The sequence below is a fragment of the Callospermophilus lateralis genome, chromosome 13 (genome assembly GCF_048772815.1).
Source record: "Callospermophilus lateralis isolate mCalLat2 chromosome 13, mCalLat2.hap1, whole genome shotgun sequence".
Taxonomy (NCBI): domain Eukaryota; kingdom Metazoa; phylum Chordata; class Mammalia; order Rodentia; family Sciuridae; genus Callospermophilus; species Callospermophilus lateralis.
Window position 1 is genome coordinate 68,268,586 of NC_135317.1, and position 24,186 is coordinate 68,292,771.

The following is a 24,186-nucleotide window of genomic DNA, read 5'->3' on the forward strand; positions in this document are numbered from 1 at the left end:
AAGCAGGCTATTTTAAGAACTGATCTCTACATCACAGGCTAAGTACCTTCTTATTCCAACTCCAATTTCTATCCTAAAGGAAGAAAAGCCAAAATGAATGTAGATCAGGAAGGAAACACATCGCCTGTGGAGTCTTAACAAATAGACAGACTGACCTCAAACCACCACAGGCAGAGTATCTCCCAGCACCCAGTACAGCTTCATCAAATCTAAGCACTTTATTGGTATTTTTTGAGGAATGAATAAATAATTTAGAAATGAATGAGATATTATACAATTCTAATCCCTACCTCCTCTCCATGCTCCAGGTCTTCCCCTTGCTGGCAGGTCCCACTCACCATCATCATAGGTCACTCCCACCCCACAGACATCCATATTCACCATGTATGCATGCACAAGAACTCCTGGGATCAGGGCTGCTCCCTGATGCACTCCAGAGGGAACAAGTTTCTCTTAGTTGGGCTGCACAGGCTCCATTTCCATAAAAGCACTGTGAATGCTGCCCTTTGGAATTATGCTCCATGTACCCAAGAACTACCATATACACATTGCATTGTACAAATTCTAAAGCATGATATTTGCACTGTTTTATACAGGAGTGGCAGCCCTGGAGCACAGCTGCAGAAGGAATTCTAGCTACTTTGTTCATCTATTGTATGTTCTATGTCGGCCTTTTATCCAATTCCTTCTCTTCACAACTGTCATTCATAAATTGATCACTTTCACTACTCTCTCTTCAAAATCTCACCTTCCTTGTCTTTTCAACAGACCCTACTATGAATCAATTTATTTAGTCACATAATTTCCTAAGCAGTCCTTTGGTGTCTCCACATCACTGAAAGTGTTCTTTTGTAGCCCATTTTTAAATCTATTGCCGACTTATTTTAAAAATCTTTGTGAGGTGAATTCATCGACATTCACAACTTCCATTACCATTCCTATTTATGTAGTGAAGACCCAAACTACCAAACTGTCAATTTTCTAGACTTGAATTAATCACCTGGATGTCAAAAACATATCAGTCAGTCAGAATTATGTCTACAATGAAACTATCTTATTCCTCCCATCTACTCAAAATTTTGTTTTCCTGTATTCTTTCCTGTATTGGATAATCCTTCCCAATGTTAGAATTGTGTCATCTTCTCTCGATTTCTGCCGACAGCTAATAAGTTACCAAATTCTATTCCTTAGGTCACTAAATGTTTTTAAAACCCATACTTCTACCCCTCTCTCACTGCCACCACAGACTCTGTTCTCTATTACCTGGATTCCTGAAATAATCTCTCCCAACTGAGTTCTCTGCATCCAGCTCTGTTTCCTTGTAACCTTTATTTCTCACTGCTGCCAAGAGTATCTATTCTGCTTACTTAAAATCCTCTAAGAGTTCCCTAAGGTTTTAAGCTATTTCAAAATGGGATATAAAATCTTTCATATTTAAAGTACATCTCCTATAAGAAATGATCATCACACATATTCTATTGCAAAATTTCCAGGCTCAGACTGAGACTGTTCTCAAATTGCTAATTTCTGGCCAAGATAAAGAGCAGCTCTTTCACTGAAAGGGTCACTGTCATGATGAGTGAAGTTCAGGGAAGACCAATGCTACTGTCATCAGGTAACCAACAGAAGAAAACGATGCCTCTCTACATGCCCGGCTCTCTTCAGCATACTGGGGTCAGAGCAGGAATAGTTTTTCAAGGTTTCTTTGCATTAGAATTCTCCAGAAAAATGGCTTTTCCTTACTTTGATATAAAGCCAACTCTTTAGAGTGAGTGTCTCTGGTTGCATATACATCTCCATACTAAAGAAATAATATAATAAAAAAGTGTCGCTTGGTGCTACATTCACTGTGGCTGGCTCTTTTGCCAGACAGCCTGACAGGCCTAGCAAGCTGTGGTAGGGGCTGTGCTGGTGTTTATCTCGTATGGACACAGGAACATACCAAACACTGTGGTGAATGGAAATGGATCTGGGCCGTACATACACATCACAGTTCTCAACCACAAGAAATGTAAACCACAAGTAACTTGAGCAAGGCCTCCGTGTAACGAGGACACACTCTTCCCTGCTTGCTTTTTAAGCAAGTGGAGGTATCACCTCAGTTTTGTGGTCACATTTTTAAAAATATTTTTTAGTTATACATGAACACAATATCTTTGTTTATTTTTATGTGGTGCTCAGGATGAAACCCAGGGTCTTCCACATGCCAGGCAAATGCTCTACCGCTGAGCCAGAACCCCATCTTATTTTCATTACACCTGCCTAAGGAAGCAGTTATAGTGTGTTATGCAGAATACCTAAATAATCTTTATCTTCTACATGGAACCATCATTTCCTCAGAGGACCATACATAGGCTTATAGAAAAGATAGCTATTTACATTAATCTTTACTGTTAAACATATTCCTACTTCCCATTAGAGCTTTAAACATAACGAAACAAACACTTTTCAGAAATGCATGTCTCCAGGGAAAAGTTATTCAGTTTGTTATTGTTTCCTTGAGGAATGCAGATAACTATAGTTATTGTAGCATTTCTGAAACCATATAGTGTTTTTCTGTCTAATCATTTGCTCTTCAAATATTTCAGATGTATTAGCTATATCAACATGTTTTATTTCATTATATTGACAGAAAACAGTATTTTTCCTTACTTTCATAACTTTATTAAAAGTATTCTTCATTGAAAATAGCATATGTTTCATTTAAAAATGAAATAAGGCCCCATATGATTAGCTCTGTATGAGCATATTTTACTAACATGGTTAAAACAGATTTCTTTCTGAAAAAAATAGCATAAGACTGGGATTTTTTTCATTAGCCTGAATCTTTTCATTCAGGGAATGTATGTGCCTTAGTAATATCACTTGGGAATCTGATTCATTTTTATATTCTATACTAGTTACATTTGTGTTCTCTCTCTTTCTCTCTCTCTCTCTCTCTCTCTCTCTCTCTCTCGCTCTCTCTCTGTGTGTGTGTGTGTGTGTGTGTGTGTGTGTGTGTGGAGGATCCTCAATTATTAAATTTTTTAGCATTTTTAGTTCTAAAAACTGAGAACTAGAAATACTCTTGTTGGGCTGGGGTTGCAGCTCAGTGGTAGAGGCCATGCTTTGCATGTGTGAGGCCCTAGGTTTGATCCCCCATGCCCAAAATAAATAACCTATTACTTCTGAAAATTATGAAAAATTTTAAAAGATGGAATATCTTGAATGTTTGAGGCATAAAAAGTAAGGTATACATACTGAACAGTCACCTGGCACCAGTTCATCCATGACAACTAAGGTACATTTAGTTGGTTTTAATTTAATTATACCTTTGATTGGGTTATTTCAAAGTCAAAATTATTGGATAATATTTTTATCTATTGCTAAAAAAATCTGAGTAGTATTTCATTTATAAAATTTTTGTCCCAAATAATCTTCAGATAAATTATAAATTGCCTTTCCCTTTCTTTTTTTCACACTCTGTTGAATTTGTAGCCCCATTCTGCATTTCCCTAAATTGTACTATAAATCAGAAAATACACATCTGCTCAAATTGAAAATTCTATTTCAACTGTCTCAGCCATCCAGAGCAGCTGCAGCTTCAGAGGGTTCACATAAACTTTTGGTCATGCCCTTTACTCATGAGAGCTTTCTACAGATGCAATTACCAGAAAGTACATGTTACTCAAAACACTAGGTAGATGCCAAAAGATTTGTGGTAAGACAAAAAAAAAAAAAAAAAAAAAGTTTCCTGCTTCTCCATGTTTAATTGGCATGAAAGCACACTGATACTTCAGCTGAAAGTCATAGTGATCCTTCAAAAGTGGGCACACGACCTTGCTTTTCATATATACTAAACCAGTTATGCAGAAATATGAACTTCTTTGAAAGAACAGTGTCTTGGCCTGAATTATGTCCTCTCAAAATTCATATGTTGAAGCCACAACCCCCAATGTGACTGTATTTGGAGAGAGCACTTTTAAGAAGGTGGTTAAATGAGGCCATAAGACTGGGGCCCTGATCCAATAAAACTGGTGTCTTAGAAGAGGAAGAGACACAGGACTTGCTCTCCACAAATGGGCACAGAGGAAAGGCTATGTGAGGACACAGTAAAAAGGTGCCATCTGCAAGCCAAGGAGTAAGCCCTCATGGGAACCAGCCCTGCCAGTTTAAGAGTTTTCAGAACTGAGAAAATAAATGTGTGCTCATGCCCCCAGTCCATGGTACTTTGTTGTAACAGCCCAAGACTATTACAGATGGTGATCTCATTAAAAGTGTGCTAATATTTTATACCAGACTGTTCTACCACAAAAAACACTGCTTCTTACTGATGCAGATTTCAAACTTCAATCAAATATTCTATGCCAATTTGATCAAGACTTAATGCTCTTCCCCCCGTATTACATGTGCCTTAGTGGTTTTCACACTTCATGACTTTGATCCACAGTGTTAGTGGGTATGTACGTAACACAGAATATATTTATCCTACACATATGTGTGTATCACCAAATAATATTTTTCCTAATTATCAAACTATGTTGCATATGTTCTGGTAAAGGCTATTTTACTTAAGAAATAAATTTGTGTGTGTGTGTGTGTGTGTGTGTGTGTGTGTGTGTTTAAATTCCTTTGAAAGTCACTTTTTTATGGCTGGATGTTTGAGCAGCTCTCATTTCCACTGTTACCCAAAACATATTCTAGCTACAAGTTCCTTTTATTCCTTAGCATATCAAGATCCTTAAATGTGCCCATGAAGTTAGAATAACCATTTCTCTCTCTCTCTCTCTCTCTCTCTCTCTCTCTCTCTCTCTCACACACACACACACACACACACACACACACACACACACACATTGAACCTGATTAAGGGGAATCCATACTCAGGTCCATTCAAAAGAAGACTTTTCACACTATTTAAGGTAACATATCAAGCATACTATCTTGCTGATTTGTTTAAATAAAACAATTTTGATTTTATGGTACAATTCATATACAGGTTAATATAGACTAAGTTAATGATTTCCTAGCTGGGAAATATGAAAGGAAGCATAAATTAAACTCTTGCCAGTAACTATAGGTATCTTGGTATTTATTTAAAACTTGTACAAATTTAAAATATAGAAGAAAAGTTTTGTAGATAGAAATTAATTTCATTATTAATTATCTAATTTCATTTTTGGTGGGTATATGTTTAAAGAACCTGTGCGTGTGGCAAAAATTTGATCCTGGTGTCTTGCGGTCTATGAATAGCAGATAATGAAATGGAGAAGAAAATTAAAGGAAGGCAATGAGTAGTACAGGTGCTGATGTTACAGATTTGTTATTCTCTCAAAGTTGACTAAGACCCCAAAGTAAAAAGTTCAGAATTCATTAAAAAAAAAAAAACAAAAAAAAACACCACTCATTCAAATTCCAACTTACAGTACCTATAGACATGTAAATAAGAAACTTAAGCCAGGTGTGATGGCACACACCTATGATCCTAGGACAGAAATATCACAAGTTTGAGGCCAGCCTCAGCAACTTTGTCTCAAAACAAAATAAAAAAGTGCTAGGGATGAAGCTCATGTTATGGTTACAGGTTCTGGATTAGACCTTCAATACCACATACACATACACACACACAAATAAAAATTTAATTTCTAAGGAATAACATTTCAAAACCAGTATTTCAATTTTAATTTTTAAAAAAATTTTTTTAATAAAATTCTAATGTCCATTTCTATATGTATATAAGATAAACAAAAAGGATCTTTCTGGAGAGTTGAAATATGTACACAGAGGAATTGACCATAATGCATATGGCTTTGGAATAAATATGTGTGTGGACATATGTGCTCATGTACACATTTATAAAGTCATAGAAACATGAACTGAATAGAGCAAAAACTGTCAGCATTATATAAAACATTTACTATTTAATACGACAGATATCTTTAAATAAATATTTTCCATTATATTTTTCTTAAAAGAATAAAATTCACTTTGTACCCCCAAGGAAAAAAAGAAAGCAAAAAAAATTAAGAAAATATTTCCATTACATCTTTTTCCATTACAAATTAACCTCAGATCTTAGCATCTGGCACATGAAAGATGTTTAGTAAATATTTTTAAATGATGAATTATAACTCCGATATATTTTTCCTTTGCCTCATACATCAAATTAACACCAAATGCATATATTAAAAATCTTAAATAATGCTTAAGTATTTTAAAATGTACATATTTTAAAAGTCAACCTTTACTGAATGAACCAAATAGAAGTGTTTTCCACACTTCTTCATTCTCACCTCTTCCTTTGTCTTTTTAGATATCACTCGGAGCCAATCTCCAATCATGCTCAGGACAGCAGCAAAGTAAGCAAGCCCTACAAGTATCCAAAACCACACAACAGGCTTGTAGAAGTCTAGATACTCAATATCTGATCCGCCTGTAAGAGAAAAACAAAGTAGAACAAAATAACTTCATATTCCTAAAAGAAAACAATCTAGATATTTGCTAAAATTATCAACTGACCCTTGACTTGCATGACATAGAAATCTAATATTGTTATCAAATTGATCCATATTTTTTCTTCACATTGAACTCTCATTTTCACTCATGTCATCCTTATGTCTTTCAAGATCAGGTGAAATAAGTACTTCTTAGTGAGACCTTTCATTACTTTCTGAGTCAGTGATTTTTCTTTGTTCCACGTTTCTTTTTCATGTTATTTATTGTAATCAGTCTAAACTAATCCAGCACTTAATTATTGCATGTGTATACTAATGTCTCTTTCCATTTATATTGTAACAAGTAGAAAATAGAGCATATACTTTTTCTGGGAATTATATATTTACTTTACTGCCAATAAATACATGCTACGCAATTGATTTATGACCAAACTGAACAGAAAGTGAGCAACTCCAGTGATGGTTCTTATTTTAAAGTCATTAGTACAATCAATTGGATTGATAACCAGTGCCAGAAATAACACCTTCATAGATGGATTGAGAACAAACAGCAATTTTCAGGTAATACTGCCATTCATTATTCTCTGCCTTTTCAAAGGAATTCCCATATTTTTCATAAATTGAAATTCCTAGTTCTCAAGGAAGATTTTGGCAAAGGAGGTCTTTTCCTTTACTCTCACCCTTAAGGGACTTACCTCCATTTATTTGGTACAATAACTTCACCTATGAAAATCTGTATATATTTCAACACAATCTTTTATTTTAAAGGGACATTTTAGGTACACTCAAAATTTTTCCTTTATTTTCCTAAATTATACACACGCACACACAAATATATATATACACACATATAAATATATATATACACACATACAAACACATACATATTTGTATATACATATATTTTTTATTAGAACTTTATAGTTGTATATAGTACTTGGGTTCATCCTGACAAACTCAAGTATTCATTCTTTATTCAACACATATTAAAAGTAATACATATTAAATTCCTAATCTAAAATCATTGCTTATTTTCACCAGTGAAGAATTAAGTCCCTGTCTTTAGAAAATCAGAATTTAGCCTAAGAAAGCCTCACGCAGAAAACCACAATGAAATAATCAAGTAATGGCAAAAAAAAGAATTAAAAAGTGCTATGAGAGGACATTGGAGAAAGGAATTTTACTTCTGGAAGAGGGAGAGGGAGAGAAATTGAGTCTTAAGTAATGAGTACCAAAACATGGAATATTCCTGCTATGGTTTAGATATGAGGTGTTCCTCCAAAAGCTCATGTGGGGGAAAATGCAAGAAGGTTCTAGAAGCAAAATGTTTAGATGATGAGAGTTTTAACCCAATCAAAAAATTAATCCCCTATAGGAATTAACTAGGCAGTAACTGTAGGAGGTAGGGTGTGGTTGGAGGAGGTAGGTCAGTGGGGGTGTGCCTTTGTGGTTTATATTTTGTCCCTGGTAAGCTGAGCGCATGCTCTGGTGAGCTTGTGCTTGTGCACTGCTCGCTTGCGCTCTCTTGCGCGCGCTCTCTCTCTCTCTCTCTCTCTCTCTCTCTCTCTCTCTCTCCTGATTACCATATCCTGAGTTGATTTCCTCCTCCACAAACACATTTCTTCCATGATGTTCTGCCTCTGGTCCAGAGCAATGGAGTTACCTGTCAATGAACTGAGACCTCTGAAATCATGAGCCCCAAATAACCTTTTTCTCCTCTAAAATTCTTTTCAGGTCTCTTGGTCACAATGATGAAAAACCTGACAAAAACAATTTCAGTTTGAAAACATATGGTATAGTCAGAGGATTTCTGTAGTTGATAAAATTCCAAATGAGTGGAGAATAGGGAATAGAAGGGAGAACCCTGGAATTTAGAAAAGTAGGTCATGTCAGATTATAAAGACTTGATCCTAAGGCAATGGCAAGTAAATAAAAGGTTATAGAGAGCTTGGTCCTATGTTCGTGTTTGACTGTCTGAGCAGAAAGATCTTAGTGACAGAGAAGGAAGGATTGACAGCAAAGCCCCAAGAGAAACTTTTGTTATAATCTAGCCGAAAATTGTTGTCAGATTTAGGGCAGGCATGGGAAGAAGAGCTTAGAAGCAGCATTGGAAATGATGACCAATTAGTTAGTGTGATAATTGAAAGGCAGAGCTCTCTGAAGATCCAAGACCGTCACATAAAGCAGTAACTTAATAGAGGATGGGACAGTGACTAAAACAAAGAATAAGGAATGAGCACTTTTGGATCAACAGCATAGAACCTAGGCATGTGTAAACAGTGGTCATGGATTTACTCAATTCACAAAAATTCAACTCACCCATTCAGAAGAACAACTGATAAATAGCTACCATATATTAAGCACAAATATTCCGAGTCTTACATTACATTAACTATAGTTGCCCACAGTGACGCTTTCAAATACTAACGGGCAAGCATTAAAAGTCAGCGGGGAGCATTTTTCTATTAGCTAAATCATGTACATAGACATAGGTTCACCTTTCTTTTGGGACAAATAATAATAATTTTAGGAATACAGTTTTAAAAAGGGACAATCTTGCCTTCAAACTAGAGTTAACATTTTTACCTTGGGCAGAACTTTATTTTTAAAAATCATTTATGGGAAGGATTAGGGTAGCTAAATGAATTTCAGGATGTTTAAGACTTGGCCCATGAAGGATACAGCTCCACAAATTCACAGAACTGATTAAGAAATGTGTGTGGAAACCTGTTATATGATAGGCTCACCAGCAAATTCCATTTTTCAAATGTTTCCATTTCAATGAAACCAAAATGACATTTTTTCCAAGTACTTTCTCTTTCAAAAACCAGAAAATCTCCATCCAAATACTTGTGACTCAACACATAAATTTACCAAGATGTGGATTTTAGGAGAGCTAGTTCATGATCAACATGACTTTTTATACGTCTTCTTTCTTATAAAAAGGATGTTACAGTTTGAAAAGAGTAAATTCACTTAATCACTAAAAGGCCTATATTTGGGTAAAATGTTCAACCCACAAGTTTTAGTGGATTCTAAACCTTGGGAAAAATTGTTTTTCTTTTCTTAATTGCCACTCTTGCAATAACTGGCAGTCAGATTATCTAGGAAAAGAGAATATATATAAATTGAGTACATATATAGGTATATATGTATTCAATTTTTATATATTGAGTGTTGTTAAACAACTCACAAATCTTACTCACTTTCTGATATCTAAGGCTTATAAATGAATTTCCACATTAATAAATTCACTTGATTCAGGACTCTGAATATATATAACCAAGATTAGTATATCTGTAACGTTAGGATAAGTTTCTAAAAAGAGTTATATTTTTAAATTAGGAATTTATAAAAAAAATTATTGACTGTTACAAGCATTAATTTCCTAGCTACATTCAGGAGACCTATACATGTGTCCTTTGTTTATTATGAATCTAGAGTAATTTCCCTGTCCTTCCCCACCACTATCTCCACCACTCTGTTTTTTCTCTTTTGTCTTTCTGAGATTCAGGCTGAAGGATGCTTTGAGCAGCTCTCACCTCCTGGGTTCCCCACCAACCTGATAGCAATAGTTGCATCTCTATCCCCCGACCCTTGGTTGTCATAGAAAATATATACACAATTTTTTCCCCATTTTAAGAGCTTTCTAGCTGATCATTAGAACATACAGATGGTAATAAAAATATCAAAGAGGGGTGAAAGTTGAAAGGTTTCAGAAATCTTACAAATGTTTCCAAGTAGATAAAGTAAGACTAATCTTTCTGAGTCTCTCACATGGTATGTAGTAGCCTTTTTTTAGATGGTGTCCTCTTTCTCTGATGCTTATAAAAGGAACTCAGCCAGAACCTAATTCAATCTAACAGATCAAACTAGTAAATATATAGGAAAGGTACATGCTGGCATTATTGCTAGGAACCAATATCTCCATAAAGTAGGTTCCTAAACATTTGCTGTGAACAATCCCCCTACCCAGCATTAAGACAGCTCTTTCCTACCTGGTCCCAAAGCATCACTGACTAAGGGTCAGAATAGCCCAAGGGGCCATGGGCAGGTACCTCCTAGGAAAGTTTTTCTCATTCTGGCCCTCATAGTTCTGTATAACCCAGTCAATATGCTCATTTCAGCTGATTTACTGGATGTTCAAAATCTGATTGGGAGAGAGGAGTGAAAACTAAGGCTTACCAATCATCCACACAAATAAAACAATGTCATAGATACTGAGGTGAATTGTATTCCCACAACTCATATTTTTTTTTATGGACCTAGGACAGGACCATTAGTCAGCCTTATTTCCAATGCCTTTTCAGTACTGAAGCCGATGATTGAATTAACCTCACTCAGTCTGTTCAGAACTCAAGAGTGAAACCCTGGTCTACATTGATCCCCCAAAATCCTACTTTAATGATTACAATAGAGACGTCACAGTCTCAGTAGAGTAATTAATGTGGCATGTCACACAGGAAAGTATGCAAAGGAGCAAACCCAGGCCTGCCCCGATCCAAAAACAATCACTCTTTTCATTGGACCCAGTTGTCTATGCCACCTAGAATCTCAGGCATTATCCTTCTTATCCTTTGTTCACTGCTTAGACTATTTATGCTGCTCTAACAGTATACTGAAAACTAGTCATTTATCTCTCAGAGTTCTGGAAGCTGGAAAGTCTAATTTCAAAGCACAGGTATCTGGTGAGGGCTTTTGTTCTGCCTCATCTTATGGCAGAAGACATAAGGTTAAGGGAGAAAGCAAGAGGGGCCCATACTATTCCTTTTATGACAGTGTCTATTCAATCAAAACGGGTAAAGACCTCATGGCCCAATGACCTCTCAAAGGTCCCACCTCTTAATACAATTACAGTGGCAATTCAATTTCAATCTGAGTTTTGGAGGAGACTAATATTCAAACTATAATATCCATCAACCCGTCTTACCCATATTGCATAGCAGATACTTAGCTCAGGCTAGAAACACAAAGTCCAAACTCTTCTCCTTAGGGTTCTTACCTGAAAGCCCTGTGAGTCTGTGGACAAGCACTATTTTACCAGAAATTTCCTTACCTTTTCCTGTGTTTACTCCAACAGTTTCCAACAGTTGGTCTGTAAAGAACTTGAATATGCAATGCCCTTTCCCTCATATTTACTTTTCTTTATCTGTGATTTTTTTTGGAATCACAAAATATTTATTTAAAAAATATACATCCTGGTTTTAGACAATTATCTAGTCCTTCTGGACTATTCTAAGCCCTTCCTCTGGTTTTCTAAAATGCATATGAATTACAGAATGTAGACATGGACATATAACTTCATCCTAAAGAAAAATGGGTGTGTTAGCTTTATGTTACTAAAGTAAATTATCTGAAGCAATTAATTTATAAAGAGAAAAGGTGTATTTAGTTCAAATGTTCTGGAGGTTCCAGACCATTGTGTTGGATCTCTGTTGAAAGTGCCAGATAGCAATGTCAGGGAGAATGTGTCAGAGCAAACTCTCACGTCATGAGCCAGGAAGCAAGACAGATGAGACTGGGTCCTATCATTCCTTTTGAAAGCACACTCCGAATGACCTAGAAACCTCACACAAAGCCTCATTCCCCAGTACCTGGGGACCAAGCTTTTACATACGGACCTTTAGGGATACTCATCCAACCAATATTAATGGTAGTCATCCCTTCACGTTTGTCTACCAGTATTTTAGTTTATATACTGAATACTGATTTCAAATTTTTGTTTGATTTTATTTTTATTAATTAAAGTTATCTCGCTTTAATATGTGGGAAATTATTTCTCTTGAAATGAATTTTGTTAAAATAACTAAACAAAGTATCTACCATTGCTTCAAGAACTGAGAGTGTCTTTCAATGATACTGTAAAACCTATGTTCTTTTCTGCAAATGGACATATGGCTTCAGTACTAAACAACAGCTCACTTACTAAACCAAATTTTTCATATATCATTGAGTCAGAAAATTTAAGGTGAAATGGTAATCAAACACGTCTACATTTGAACCTGTATGTTGGAATTTTAAATTTCAGTATTCAAACAGTGGCACATTTTCTTCTATGTACTTGATCTAAAATTAGGAAAACTGCTATTAGAAAAACAGCAGTCTCCTGATCCCAAAAAGAGGTTAAGACATTTTCTTACTCATCCTTTGCAAAGATGAAAAATCTACAGTATATCAGATTAATGCAATTGTTAATCCCTAGAAATACCTTTAAATCGCAATAGAGAGTAATTTGGAGTCTTTTTTTTTTTTTACTAACCTTTGTATAATTTACTTCTTGCTTCAAGAAGCCATAACTATCAATCACTATTTTCCTCCTCATACTTTTTTCTCCTTTGTTTCTGCAATGATTCTATATCTCAATCCTGAAATCTAAAAATTACTAGCTCTCTAATTTGTCCACAGTCACAAGGCTTTCTCAACTATTTGGATCCAATTCCATTAATTATGCAGATAGATATCAATTCTCCTGTTACTGGCTGAGAGGTAAATGACCAGACCCTCCCAGAATTCTCCAGTATTACAAAGCAGAAAGAGAAGGCTCCCCATTTAATTGTTTCTCCTGGATTTAATTTATCTGTCCCATAAGAACAGGAACCAGGGCTGGGGATGTGGCTCAAGCGGTAGCATGCTCGCCTGGCATGTGTGCGGCCCCGGTTCCATCCTCAGCACTACATACAAACAAAGATGTTGTGCCCGCCGATAACTAAAAAATAAATATTAAAAATTCTCTCTCTCTTTAAAAAAAAAAAAAAGAACAGGAACCAGAGCAATCATCACATAGTGCTGAGAGCTGTATTTGACATACAGTGTGTGATCACTATATGTCTGAATGAATGAATGCAGAATATAACACATCTCCCTGGCAGTTACACAAACCCTCTTTCTGATCAAAGCAATTCTTCTGAGCCCTCCTGTGGTGATGGCAGTAGTAGTGGTGACTATTCTTCAAAACACCTCACTCCTCATCAGGTACTTTTTTTGCTATCTGATGAATTCCTGGCAAATTTTTACTCAGTGATCTGCATAATCACAGCATGTTAATAACCGGTCTCTAACAGTTGCAAAACTCTTCAGCAACATCAGGTACTGTTTTCTAGTGACTCTCTACTAAGAACAACTGTTCTGGGAAAAATAAAAACTTGCCATGCATTTTAAACAGAGATTTACATGTTTTCACAATAAAATGCCCTTTAATTAAGTAAGCTCTCATTGAATGAGTCATGTTTTTACAGAAAACCAATAGTTTGGTTAGTAAAAACTACATTTCTAATAATGATTTTTAAAAATACAATTCCAAGAAAACTTAGTTCTTAATATGAGACCTACAAATATGCTTTTGCCACGTCAAAAAAAAGTGATGACAAATGATCATAGAACCGAAAAAATATATAAAAATGTAGTAAAGGTGACTGTGTCAGGGAAGAAGAGTTTTAACTGGGGAAGTCCCAAATTGTGTTTCCTATAAAGGGAACACAAGGCACTAAGCATGAAATCTGTTTAACCTAATAAGCACTCAATAGCTACATGTGTGATGAAGAAAATCACATCATTTAACCAAATAAACTAAATTTCACTGATCAGAATTCCAAGAAGATGTATTTGGATGGCTGAATAAAATTTTTGTTCAAATGGAAAATGTGTTTTCACAGTATCAACCATGAGGATTTCTTAGAATACCCAAACTTCTTTTGGCTAAAATTTTGGGGTTTTATTAGAAAACTAGGTAATGCAAGGACATTGCTTGATGGAAGTGAACATTTGTATCTGGCTTTTTCCTCATTCATTTTACTGCTTGTGAACTAACATGGTTTGGGCGGTGGGCAGCGGGTTAAGGACTTCATAGGGCAACTTCTAAACAAAGCTGTGGAAATGTTTCTTAGCTTGCATGACCCCCTTTAATCCAGCCTGCTGTTATGTTAAAGGAAACACCAGATTCAAAAGGAATTATAAATTGTGTTGAACTAGGTCATTATTTGGCTTTCCTTCAATTTTTGATTATTGTCAACTAATCGTTATTATGTTTTTTACAGTCATGTATGGGACAAGAGAGCAAGTTGTGAAAGCAAGCCTGAATAAACCAAGGATAATTTTTCACACATTTCTTATATGATTAATATTACTTCTTAGATCTTAAAGGAGAAAAGCTGATTCAGATCTGTTTATAGGGCAAGCCTGAGGCAAACATGGGTTAACAATGTATCATCCCAGATTTCTGGACAAATGAATAATAAAACAACTGACATTAAAAACAGAACATAGAAAACCAACATTAATTCTCAAATATAATTAGCTTACAAGTAGATATTTGACTGTAAATCACAGGCACTCATAAAAAATCAATCAAGGGACATTTTGTTAAATCATTTTTCTCACATTTTAGGGAATCACTGGGTACTCATTCCTCTTAGCAATGAGGATGTGTTTATTCATATATTTTAAACCTTGTGACCTCCCAAGTCCCTCTGAGCCCCAAAACACTGGTGAGAGGACAAAGGGCTATCAAGAAGAATTGGATACCAATCACTAAGGTCATCTGCCAGCCACTACAACATGTCCCCTGCAGAAATAGAAACGGAAATATAAAATTGAAAATCTGCTGGGAGATCTCTTTATGCAGAAAATGTACTCCCAGCTGGGTTCCTATATTCAGTCAGATACGCAGAGATCCCTGAACACAGCCTTTTCATCTGCCCTGGTGGTTTCTAAATGCTTTTGATTGAACATTGCCAACAGAGGGAAAAGTATTACATGTGCAAATCTAAATATATATGCATTTAAGAATTAGAAATGTGTTCCACTTTAGTGTAGTCTGGTGTGGACATGGAGACACATAAAAAATTAAAAATCAAACATAAGGAATGAGATTTAAAAATACATAGAACAGAACTGTCCTATTTTCTACCCATGGCAAAAAGTCTACCTGCATATACTTTCTTGCTCCTTCTCTGTGGAGGAACACTAGTTCCGAGTCTTGATCTACATCTCTTCATCACTTGCTATTCTTGAGACGCTCCTAAGGATGACTGCTCTATTCAGAAATATGGGTATATTGCAACCTGTCTCCTAAACATTTACAAATCACTTTCCAAAATTTAATTCTTTTCCTTTAATAACGAACACCTCAACTTGAAAAAATATGTTCTTTAAGATGTCTTCAGAGAAATTGAATATAGCAATGTAACTGAACCCTAATCCTATTTGGAGCAGGTTTTGCAGGCTTTGAGGGCACCAGGTGGTAAGTACACAAAATGAAAGGTAGGATTCTGTTTTCTTTTGATTTATAATCCAATAGAAAGATGAGAAGGTTCAGGTGTGAGTAATGCTTCTTGTTGTTCCCAGGGGAGTGAGGGGTGGAATCTCAAAATTAAGTGAGAACAATGTCTACGCAACCTCTAATTGCAAGAAGGAAGGTTCTTAAAAGTAAATAACCTGATGTTTCCCAGCTGGAGAACTTGCCTCAATTCAATGGATAATTTCTTTTTCTATTTAGATCCCCAGAAGCAAAGGCTAATTTTGTGTCCTCTACTGAACTATATGAGGCAATTCCTTTTCAAAAACCTTACAATATCTGGGTTTTTGTTTTGTTTTGTTTGGTATCTGAAATTAAACTCAGGGGCATTTAACCACTGAGCCACATCACCAACCTTTTTAGTTTTTGTTTGTTGTGTTTTTAATTTTAGAGACAGTGTTTTAATGAGTTGCTAGGACTTTGCTAAGTTGCTGAGACAGGCATTGAACTCGAAATCCTCTTGCCAGAGTCACTGGGATCGTAGGTGCACGCCACCACACCCAGCCAATTTCTGTTTCTCCAAAGATTCTTACATGGGGCACGATATTCACCCAGCCTTTGCCACAGGACGCCCCCCCTTGTCTCTTTTCCAAAATTGGTTCCTGGGCACACAAATCTGGCTTGTGATTTCTGGAGTACCCGGAACTGAGTTCTATGATTTCACAAAGAGCAAAAGAGCCCCCCACCCGCCTCAAAAATAGATAAAGAGATGAGTTAACAAACCTGGTGTTCATCAGCCTCCTCTTTAATTTAATCTTACCCAGGATTTGTCATTTTAATCATCAAATTACTATGCAATAATCAGCAACATATATTTCTACCATTTTTAAATTATCCCCTTTATAAAATAAAAATTAAATGAAAGCAATTCACTTAATGAGGGTTATAATATCATAAAATCCTGGTAACATTAGTGTGTTGTTTCTAGATTATACTTAATTGCAACCAACTATCATTTTGCCACCCTGTTCTATGACACTGTGCTATGACTTGGAATTCAGGGTCCCACCAAGACACACAAGATTATTTTCACTGAACTCCTCTCCTCGAGCAGTTGAGAGTGACCACTAATAAACCCACATGATCCAGCCAATTTCAGAATGTTGATCTCTTAAGGTGAGCTCAAAACAAATTTTCTTCATCTTCTACAAAACCATCAAGTATAAATATTTGGTTTTCCCCACCAAGTCAGTTTATACAGTGGTCACAAATACAATATTATTTTAAGATTCCACCCACACTTTTTTATTTATAATTTTTAGGGTTTTTTTTTTTTAGAGAGTCTCAGACCAAACATACTGGATTGACACAGTCTGACAGTAGTTTCAAATAACATACACCATATGAATCTGTTAACCTAAAAATATGAAACTTCCACACAATACCTATATATTCCACAATTGCCATAAGACCTTATAAATTGTATTTATAAAATCATAAGACATCCCGAGATTAATGAACCTCAAGTATACTTTCTGTTATCACTGTGTCTTACTTTCTCCAACATCAGCATTACTATTTATTTCTTGGGCCAGTTATACATCTTCAAGGAGATAAAGGAAGAATGGGTATTTTAGGACATAAGCTTGTCTTCTTACATGCAGTTAAAACGTCTGAAATTCCCTTTTACTAATTATAAAACTAAAAGTTCTCCAGCAGAATTTTCCTTTCCCAGCGCTCCATCCTATACAGAAATACAGTATTTCTGACCAAAAGCAAAGCTTTGGTTATGAAAGCATCCCCAGTCTTCAAAGACATTACACGTTCCCCACAAAGGAGGGGTTTGCCAGGTTAAATACTAGTTAACACATCAAGAGAAACAGAGAACTATCAGCCCTCCCTAAGATTTTATAGAACTGCAAAACATATTTTCTTTCCTGAAAACATTTATGTAAGAGATTTAGGTCAAGAAAGAAGGGCAAATAGCAAGGAAAAAAAAACTCTCTTAAAATTTAAATTATGCTGTTGAGCTGACTCTAGAATGTTTAATAACATAGTCCTACTATATTTACCATGTTTTGCTAATACTTCAAAAAGGATTTTTTTTAAGAATGGTTTATATTTTGGGGAGCTAGTCAAAATGATCCATGGGGAACCATTTTCACAGTTATTTTCACAACCAATATTATGATTAAGTAATATTGGAGCTGTAACAATACTATTGATTAATGTAATTAGGAAAATGAGAGTTGAAAAATAAGAAAGTAAAATCTAAAAAAGCAATGATAAAGAAAATAATGGTTTAAATACATATAAAAGGACAAATCAAAGAATGTAAATAGAAAAAATATAGACACTACATGATCTTTAGGTAAGGTCAAAAATACCATTCTAAGAACTGAAAATTAAATGAGTGAATTCTACATTCTAAAGTTTGCATCTGATTTTAAAACTAAGGCAAGAGAGGGTGTAAGTAGAAAGGGCAAAAGATAAGTTGAACTTGAATTCCTGTACTGCTAGGGAAAAAAAAGTTAAGAGGCAGATGCATGGTTTCTGGAATTAAGGTAGAAATGTGAAATTTTGCACAACCAGCAATTTACATTTCTTTCACAGAATAAAAAGAAAATGTGTTCAACCACATCCTTCTGTTTACTTCCAGTATAACAGAGTCACTTTTGTCTTTGCCATTAATTATGAATTGATCTGTGTCCTCAAAAAGATGTATCTCAACTCCCAGGACCCCAGAAGGTGTCCTAACATGGAAATAAGGTCCTAACAGATGTCATTAGTTAAGGTGATATAGTGGAGTACAGTGTGCCCTTAACCCAATTTGATGGATGTCCTTGTAAGAAGAGGGGAGTTTGGACACAGAGACAAAGGGAAAGGCTATGTGACATCAGAGGCAGAGATGGCAGGAATGCAGTTCTAAGACAAGGATCCCAAGGACTGACAGCCTTCACCAGACACTAGGCAGAGGCAGTGATGAACTCTGCCTAGTGCCTCAGGGACCATAGCCCTGCTGACACCTCCATTTCCAGTTTTCATGAGAAGGACTTTCTTTTATTAAAAGCCACCTTGCTTGTGGTACTTTGGTATGGCAGCCCCAAGGAACTCATGCAGTCATTGTGTTTCATTACAAACCCAGGTGAAAAATCTAACTAGAGGACATGGGTTAGGAGAGCAATGGCAGTGCCAGGATAACCTACCTGCCACATAGTCACCAAATCCAATGGTTGTTAGGGTGATAACCACAAAATAAATTGCATCCAGGGCACTCCAGCCTTCTATGTGCTTGAATATAATCGCAGGCAGAGCCACAAAGAGGACACAGCCAAACAGTATAAATATGATGGTGGAGATGATGCGAATCTTGGTCTGACTAACATTCCACTTCTAGAGAGAGAGAGAGAGAGAGAGAGAGAGATTTATGGATTTATTATTGATATGCCTACAAAGCTAAACTATGCACAGTTAATCAGCAATTGAGCATGTTATTTTGTTCCTTTCTATTCTTAGTTTTCAATTGTCTTTGCTTATGAAAATTGGGTAAAACATAACCAACTCAAAACAACCAATGCTAATAATTATGTACTTTAATTTACCCTTACGTAGTTTTACAACAGGTTAAATACTTTCAAAAGTATGTTACATTAAGTCTGAGAATATTATTTCAGATTTGCATCATTTTTTTAATCTGAACTACTTTTGAAGCATATCTATGCTATAGGCATACAACCAATTATGGGCCAAACACAATCTAGAAATATATAATAAGAGGAAACTGAAACAAGAATTGCATTCTTATAATAGTGTATTGGTAAACATTAATCATGAAAGTAATTCAGGTGTACTGTCCTCAGTTCTATGGTTTTAATTTGTACAACAAAACTATGGGATCTGTAGGCAAGCATGTGTCTTCAACAACCTTGAGACACAGGTGTCCTCAGAACACCTGTTTTTCTGCCTCCTCTCCAATAAGAAAGTGTAATGCACACTGTAATGTATTAAATGAAGGTTGTGCATGTATCATCTAGGCATATGTCCTGTGTACAGTAAAAATTATAAATCATATCCTGTACCATGGGAAAATCACTGAATGTTAGAGTGTGAGAATGTTTTAGAGATAAAGATCTATGAAATCAGATAATAGAAAGGGATCATAGGGGACTCTCTAGCCACCATGTTCCTCTCATATGTGAGGATTAAATGAATTCAGGTTTAGAAAGTTCTTCAAATGTGGTTGGTACCAAATGCTGAATCATGACAGCTGGAATAACATCATTATGAGAGTATAGATTATTTCTTTAATGCATTGATGTAGATGCTACATGGAAAACATTACTCAGCATGTGACAGGAAGTCAAAAAACTTACTGGATGAATGAACAATTCAGCATTACCAAGTTCATGCCACTTGATTAATATAAATACAGGAGGTTTTGAATACCTATATAATACCTGTCTTATTCTACTCTAATAGTAAGAATATTTGAACTAACTTTGATCTTAATTCTGAAACATAACTAAAGCTACATTTGGACTAGTCATTTAAAGTGAAGACTAATAATTAAAGGTTTTATTTCACCAATAGAGTTACATGTAATTATTTTGTTGAACTTTCGTGTAAAGGTAAAACATTACTGAAAAATAATTAAAATGTATTTGTTACTACCAGTAGGTAATTTGCAATCCCATTCTTTATCATAGTCCTCTATAATTTGGTTCAAGAACATAAGCTTATAGGCTGGGGGTGTGGCTCAGTGGTAGAGTGCTTACCTTAGCATGTGCAAGGCTGGGGTTCAAGTCCCAGCACCGCACCGCAAAAAAAAAGAAAAAAAAACTTATAATCATAGGTATATTATTATTTTTTTTCTTACAACATTGATAAAGAATTTTGTCTTATTAATTTTTTCTACTGAATATCATGCAACCATGAGCATTTTCATGTGTACTACCTTTGGTTCTACTGAATTCCTTAGATAAATTTTTATTAATGGCATTACTGAATTAAGTGACATGATGACTTTTTTGTGTAACTGCTTATTATTACACCCTTCCCAAAGGGGCTATATAAGTTTAGAGTACACAAAGTACTAAAGAGTACACAAAGATACTAAGGCAAATGTTTAAATAACAAATTATTATCAGTCATTTACTACCAATGTTAGGTTTAATTTATCCTGCTGCCAATCCTGAGAGTATTGTCTTATGGCACTTTTACTCATATTATTAAACTGAAAAGAAAATGAAAGTGTAAGGGGAAAATACATCATTTAAAAGAATATAGGTAGGAGACAGTACATCTGGAATTTGAACCTAGAATTGTTGGATTACTACTTTGTATTTCCCTGTGTGTACTTTTGGGTTTTTCTCATATAATAATTGATTCACTCAAATAAGTGTTAATTTGATTAAAATATAGCGAGTTATATGCTAAGAGAGATGCATATAATCTAGTACGGAAACTCTAATAATTAAGTTTTTCTGTCTACCTGAGGTGGCAGAAAAGGTATAATATTTTAAAAAATGCAATAATAAATACATGAAGCTTAAAATCTATGGTACTCACAATAAATGTATCTTCCACTTTGGCAATTCCTTTTCCAAATATGGTCCCTAGCTGATCTCCAACTCCAGCCAACAGAAACCCAAAGAGGGGAATTCCCAGTAAGGCATAGATGATACAGAATATTTTTCCGCCTTCTGTGCGTGGTGAGATGTTTCCAAATCCTTAAAAGAGGAAAATATTCAGTTGTTTATAAATGAATCATTTAAAACATATGACTTCAAGACTGATGATACAGAAATACCCAAATCGTATAACATACCATTTATTAATTTTAAAGTTAAGAATCTTTTTGCATGATATAAATGTTAACATAATTAATATGCAATACTCTGTTCTAAGCAAACATTTCAATAAAATCCAACGTAGAGCTAATGTTGCAATTGAACTTTGATAAGATGATGAAAACTGAGGTGCTAACGCATGCAATGAAGTCCTCATTTTCACCCAGTTTGCCTCCCTCTCACAAGCACTGACAGTCCCGCTGACTCTAAGGTTTTCATTGTCATTGAGAACACACTGAGAAGAGCACATTGCCCTCATTTACAAGCATTCAAATATGCTTAATTTATTTAGATTAAAGCTGAGTAGCACTTTTTAAACCTTTTATTCAAGTGCACTCCACAAAGCCATAACTACAAACTTTCTAAACTTTTTTGAAGTTCTGAAGATTTTGAAGAATTTCCAGTTTTGCGTAAGGATATCAGCTTGTTGTGATTCAAGCAATTCAACTTCACTTTTCTATAATCACAGAAACACTGTCCACACACATACCTGGGGCAGAGAACACCCACTTGTAGTGCTTAGCATGCTTCTCTTGATAGATAATCCTCTCACTGACCTTCCTATTAAATTAATCTGGAAATTTATTAGTTTTCTCCTACTCAAAAAAGGGGATAGAAATTTTAGATTGGCTTTTTGTTGTTACTTCCTAGCTTTTTGAATATTGTAGTCAGAGATGATGGAATGTATGATTTTTACTTTTTGGAATCAATTATTGAGATTTATCTTTGTGCTTTTATTATGGTAAATGTTCATATTTGTTTCATTTTTATTTGAAAACAGTATGGATTTTTATTTGTCGAATAAGATCATATATATATGTGGGGCTCGGGTGAGCTAATATTTGGTCATTTTAACCCATACATTTTTCTCCCCATATCATTTCCATATTTCCCTTCTTCCCCTTCAGTTTGGTGTTTATTGCTAATGAATTCATCTGTGGAAGGATTTTATTTTTAAGTATCCCTATTTATGAAGAGCTTTGAGGCTGAGGAAATAGCTCAGTTGGTATAGCGCTTGCCTCATACTCACAAGGTCCTAGGTTCAATTCCCAGCATCACAAGAAAGAGAAATTTGGCTTTTTCCAGGAGCCTGTCATGAAAACACTAATTACTTCCATTTTTTTCTGTTTTGTAGTATTTTGTTACTATTAACTCAATTCTTTGAGTGAAGTCCTAAATTTCTGTTATGTAGGTGTCTTAGTTAAGCCGTTGAGAACTACTAGTCATATTTTTACACTTGAAAGCGTAATACAACATGAGATTGGTTCACATTTGTAGCTGAAATTTACTTTCCAGACCCAGTGAGAACTGTGGTTCATTTGGTGGCATACAGAAGGTTCTGGTTCAGGCAGCTGAAGTGGTTTTCTTGGTCAGGGAGAGGAGACTGATTATCTCCTGTCCAGTGTGTACTTCCCTGACTTCCAAAAGCAGCACCTCCCAGTTCTTGATGTCAGCTGCCAGTTGACAGCTGCTCTATTGTGTTTCAGGACCAATGGTCCACTCTGGGGATGTCTGTACATAACCGTCCTGGAAAAGCTTGTATTCACAGCTTTATCCTAGATGTAGACAGGAAACAGCTTCTCTAACAGTTAAGATTAGCGGTTCCACAGAATTTTAACTACTTTACAGGTTGACTGCCCACAAACCCATTTCTTCCCCCCCCCCAGTGGGAGGTGGTGGTTGTTCTCCATTAAGTTACAAAATATATCCTGTCCACTTGTGGGAGACATTATTTATAGAAGACATTGGTAAAATCATATGAATCACATAAGGCAACGTTTTACATATAATGGTTGAATGGATTGAGGGTATTTTGCTGAAGAAAAGACCAGGAATAGGAGGAAGCTGACTAACTGATTTCAACTATTTAAATGATGAAAACATGGAAAAGGAATCAGAGCTACTCAGATGCTTTGGAGCAAAGAACAGAAGTAATGTGTAGAAGCTGCACAAAGTGAATTCATATTAAGTAACTGCAGCCAAAATATAGTCAATGGCTGTAAGAGGTAGGCAGAAGCCAGAAAATCATTTCCTGTGCCTAAAATTTTAGAGTGATGTTTGTTTTCTAGGTTTCCTTATAATTCAGTAGGCAAATGTACATAAATAAGAGGGTTCTCTAATATTGGCTTTCACCATGTGTATAATTGCTTATCCATGTGTTAAAAACATTAACTGATCGTCTACTACTTTCTAGGCAGTATGTTAAACCTTAGGGATGGGACCATGAAGCAGGCAGATTTAATCTCTTAAGTTTATTATCCAGTGAAAAACAAAGGCCAGGGACTGATACATGTATGTGTGATAAGCGCGTACTACAGAAATTACAGGATGCTCATGATGAACATGGATTGAGGAGAATGAGAAGTTGCACGTAGAAATGAACCACAGCAACCATCTAAACTTGAGTAGAAGTCACCTAGAAGGCAGAAAGAAGTAAGGTTCATGACAAGGCTGAAGAACCACAGATGTAAAAATCTTAAGAGGAAAAAAAAGAGTATCTAGCATCTTTGGGAAACTAAAAGCATTTCAGTTTCATGGAAAGCAGTGGGAGAGTGGCAGCAGATATAGAAAGAAAGGCAACCCGAGGCTGTGTGATGAAGCATGACATCTATACCATTTTTAGTATACTAAAAAATAACCATATTTGAGGAGACCAAAGGCAAGATCAAGG

General features: G+C 35.5%; 1 protein-coding gene across 5 annotated transcripts in view; it reads right to left on the reverse strand.

Annotated features, from left to right (window-relative positions):
• The window catches only part of Kcnk2 (potassium two pore domain channel subfamily K member 2), a 125,586-nt gene that overhangs the window by 25,986 nt on the left and 75,414 nt on the right, over nucleotides 1-24,186 (reverse strand). For 3 of the 5 annotated variants that reach the window (XM_076831586.1, XM_076831587.1, XM_076831589.1), the window contains 3 exons: nucleotides 21,235-21,395; nucleotides 18,873-19,059; nucleotides 6,273-6,412 (listed from right to left, as the gene is read on the reverse strand). In XM_076831586.1, the coding sequence (XP_076687701.1) occupies nucleotides 6,273-6,412; nucleotides 18,873-19,059; nucleotides 21,235-21,395 (488 nt within the window). Of the gene's footprint in view, nucleotides 1-6,236; nucleotides 6,413-18,872; nucleotides 19,060-21,234; nucleotides 21,396-24,186 lie in introns of all 5 variants that reach the window. The other 2 variants (XM_076831588.1, XM_076831591.1) reach the window with 2 other exon arrangements.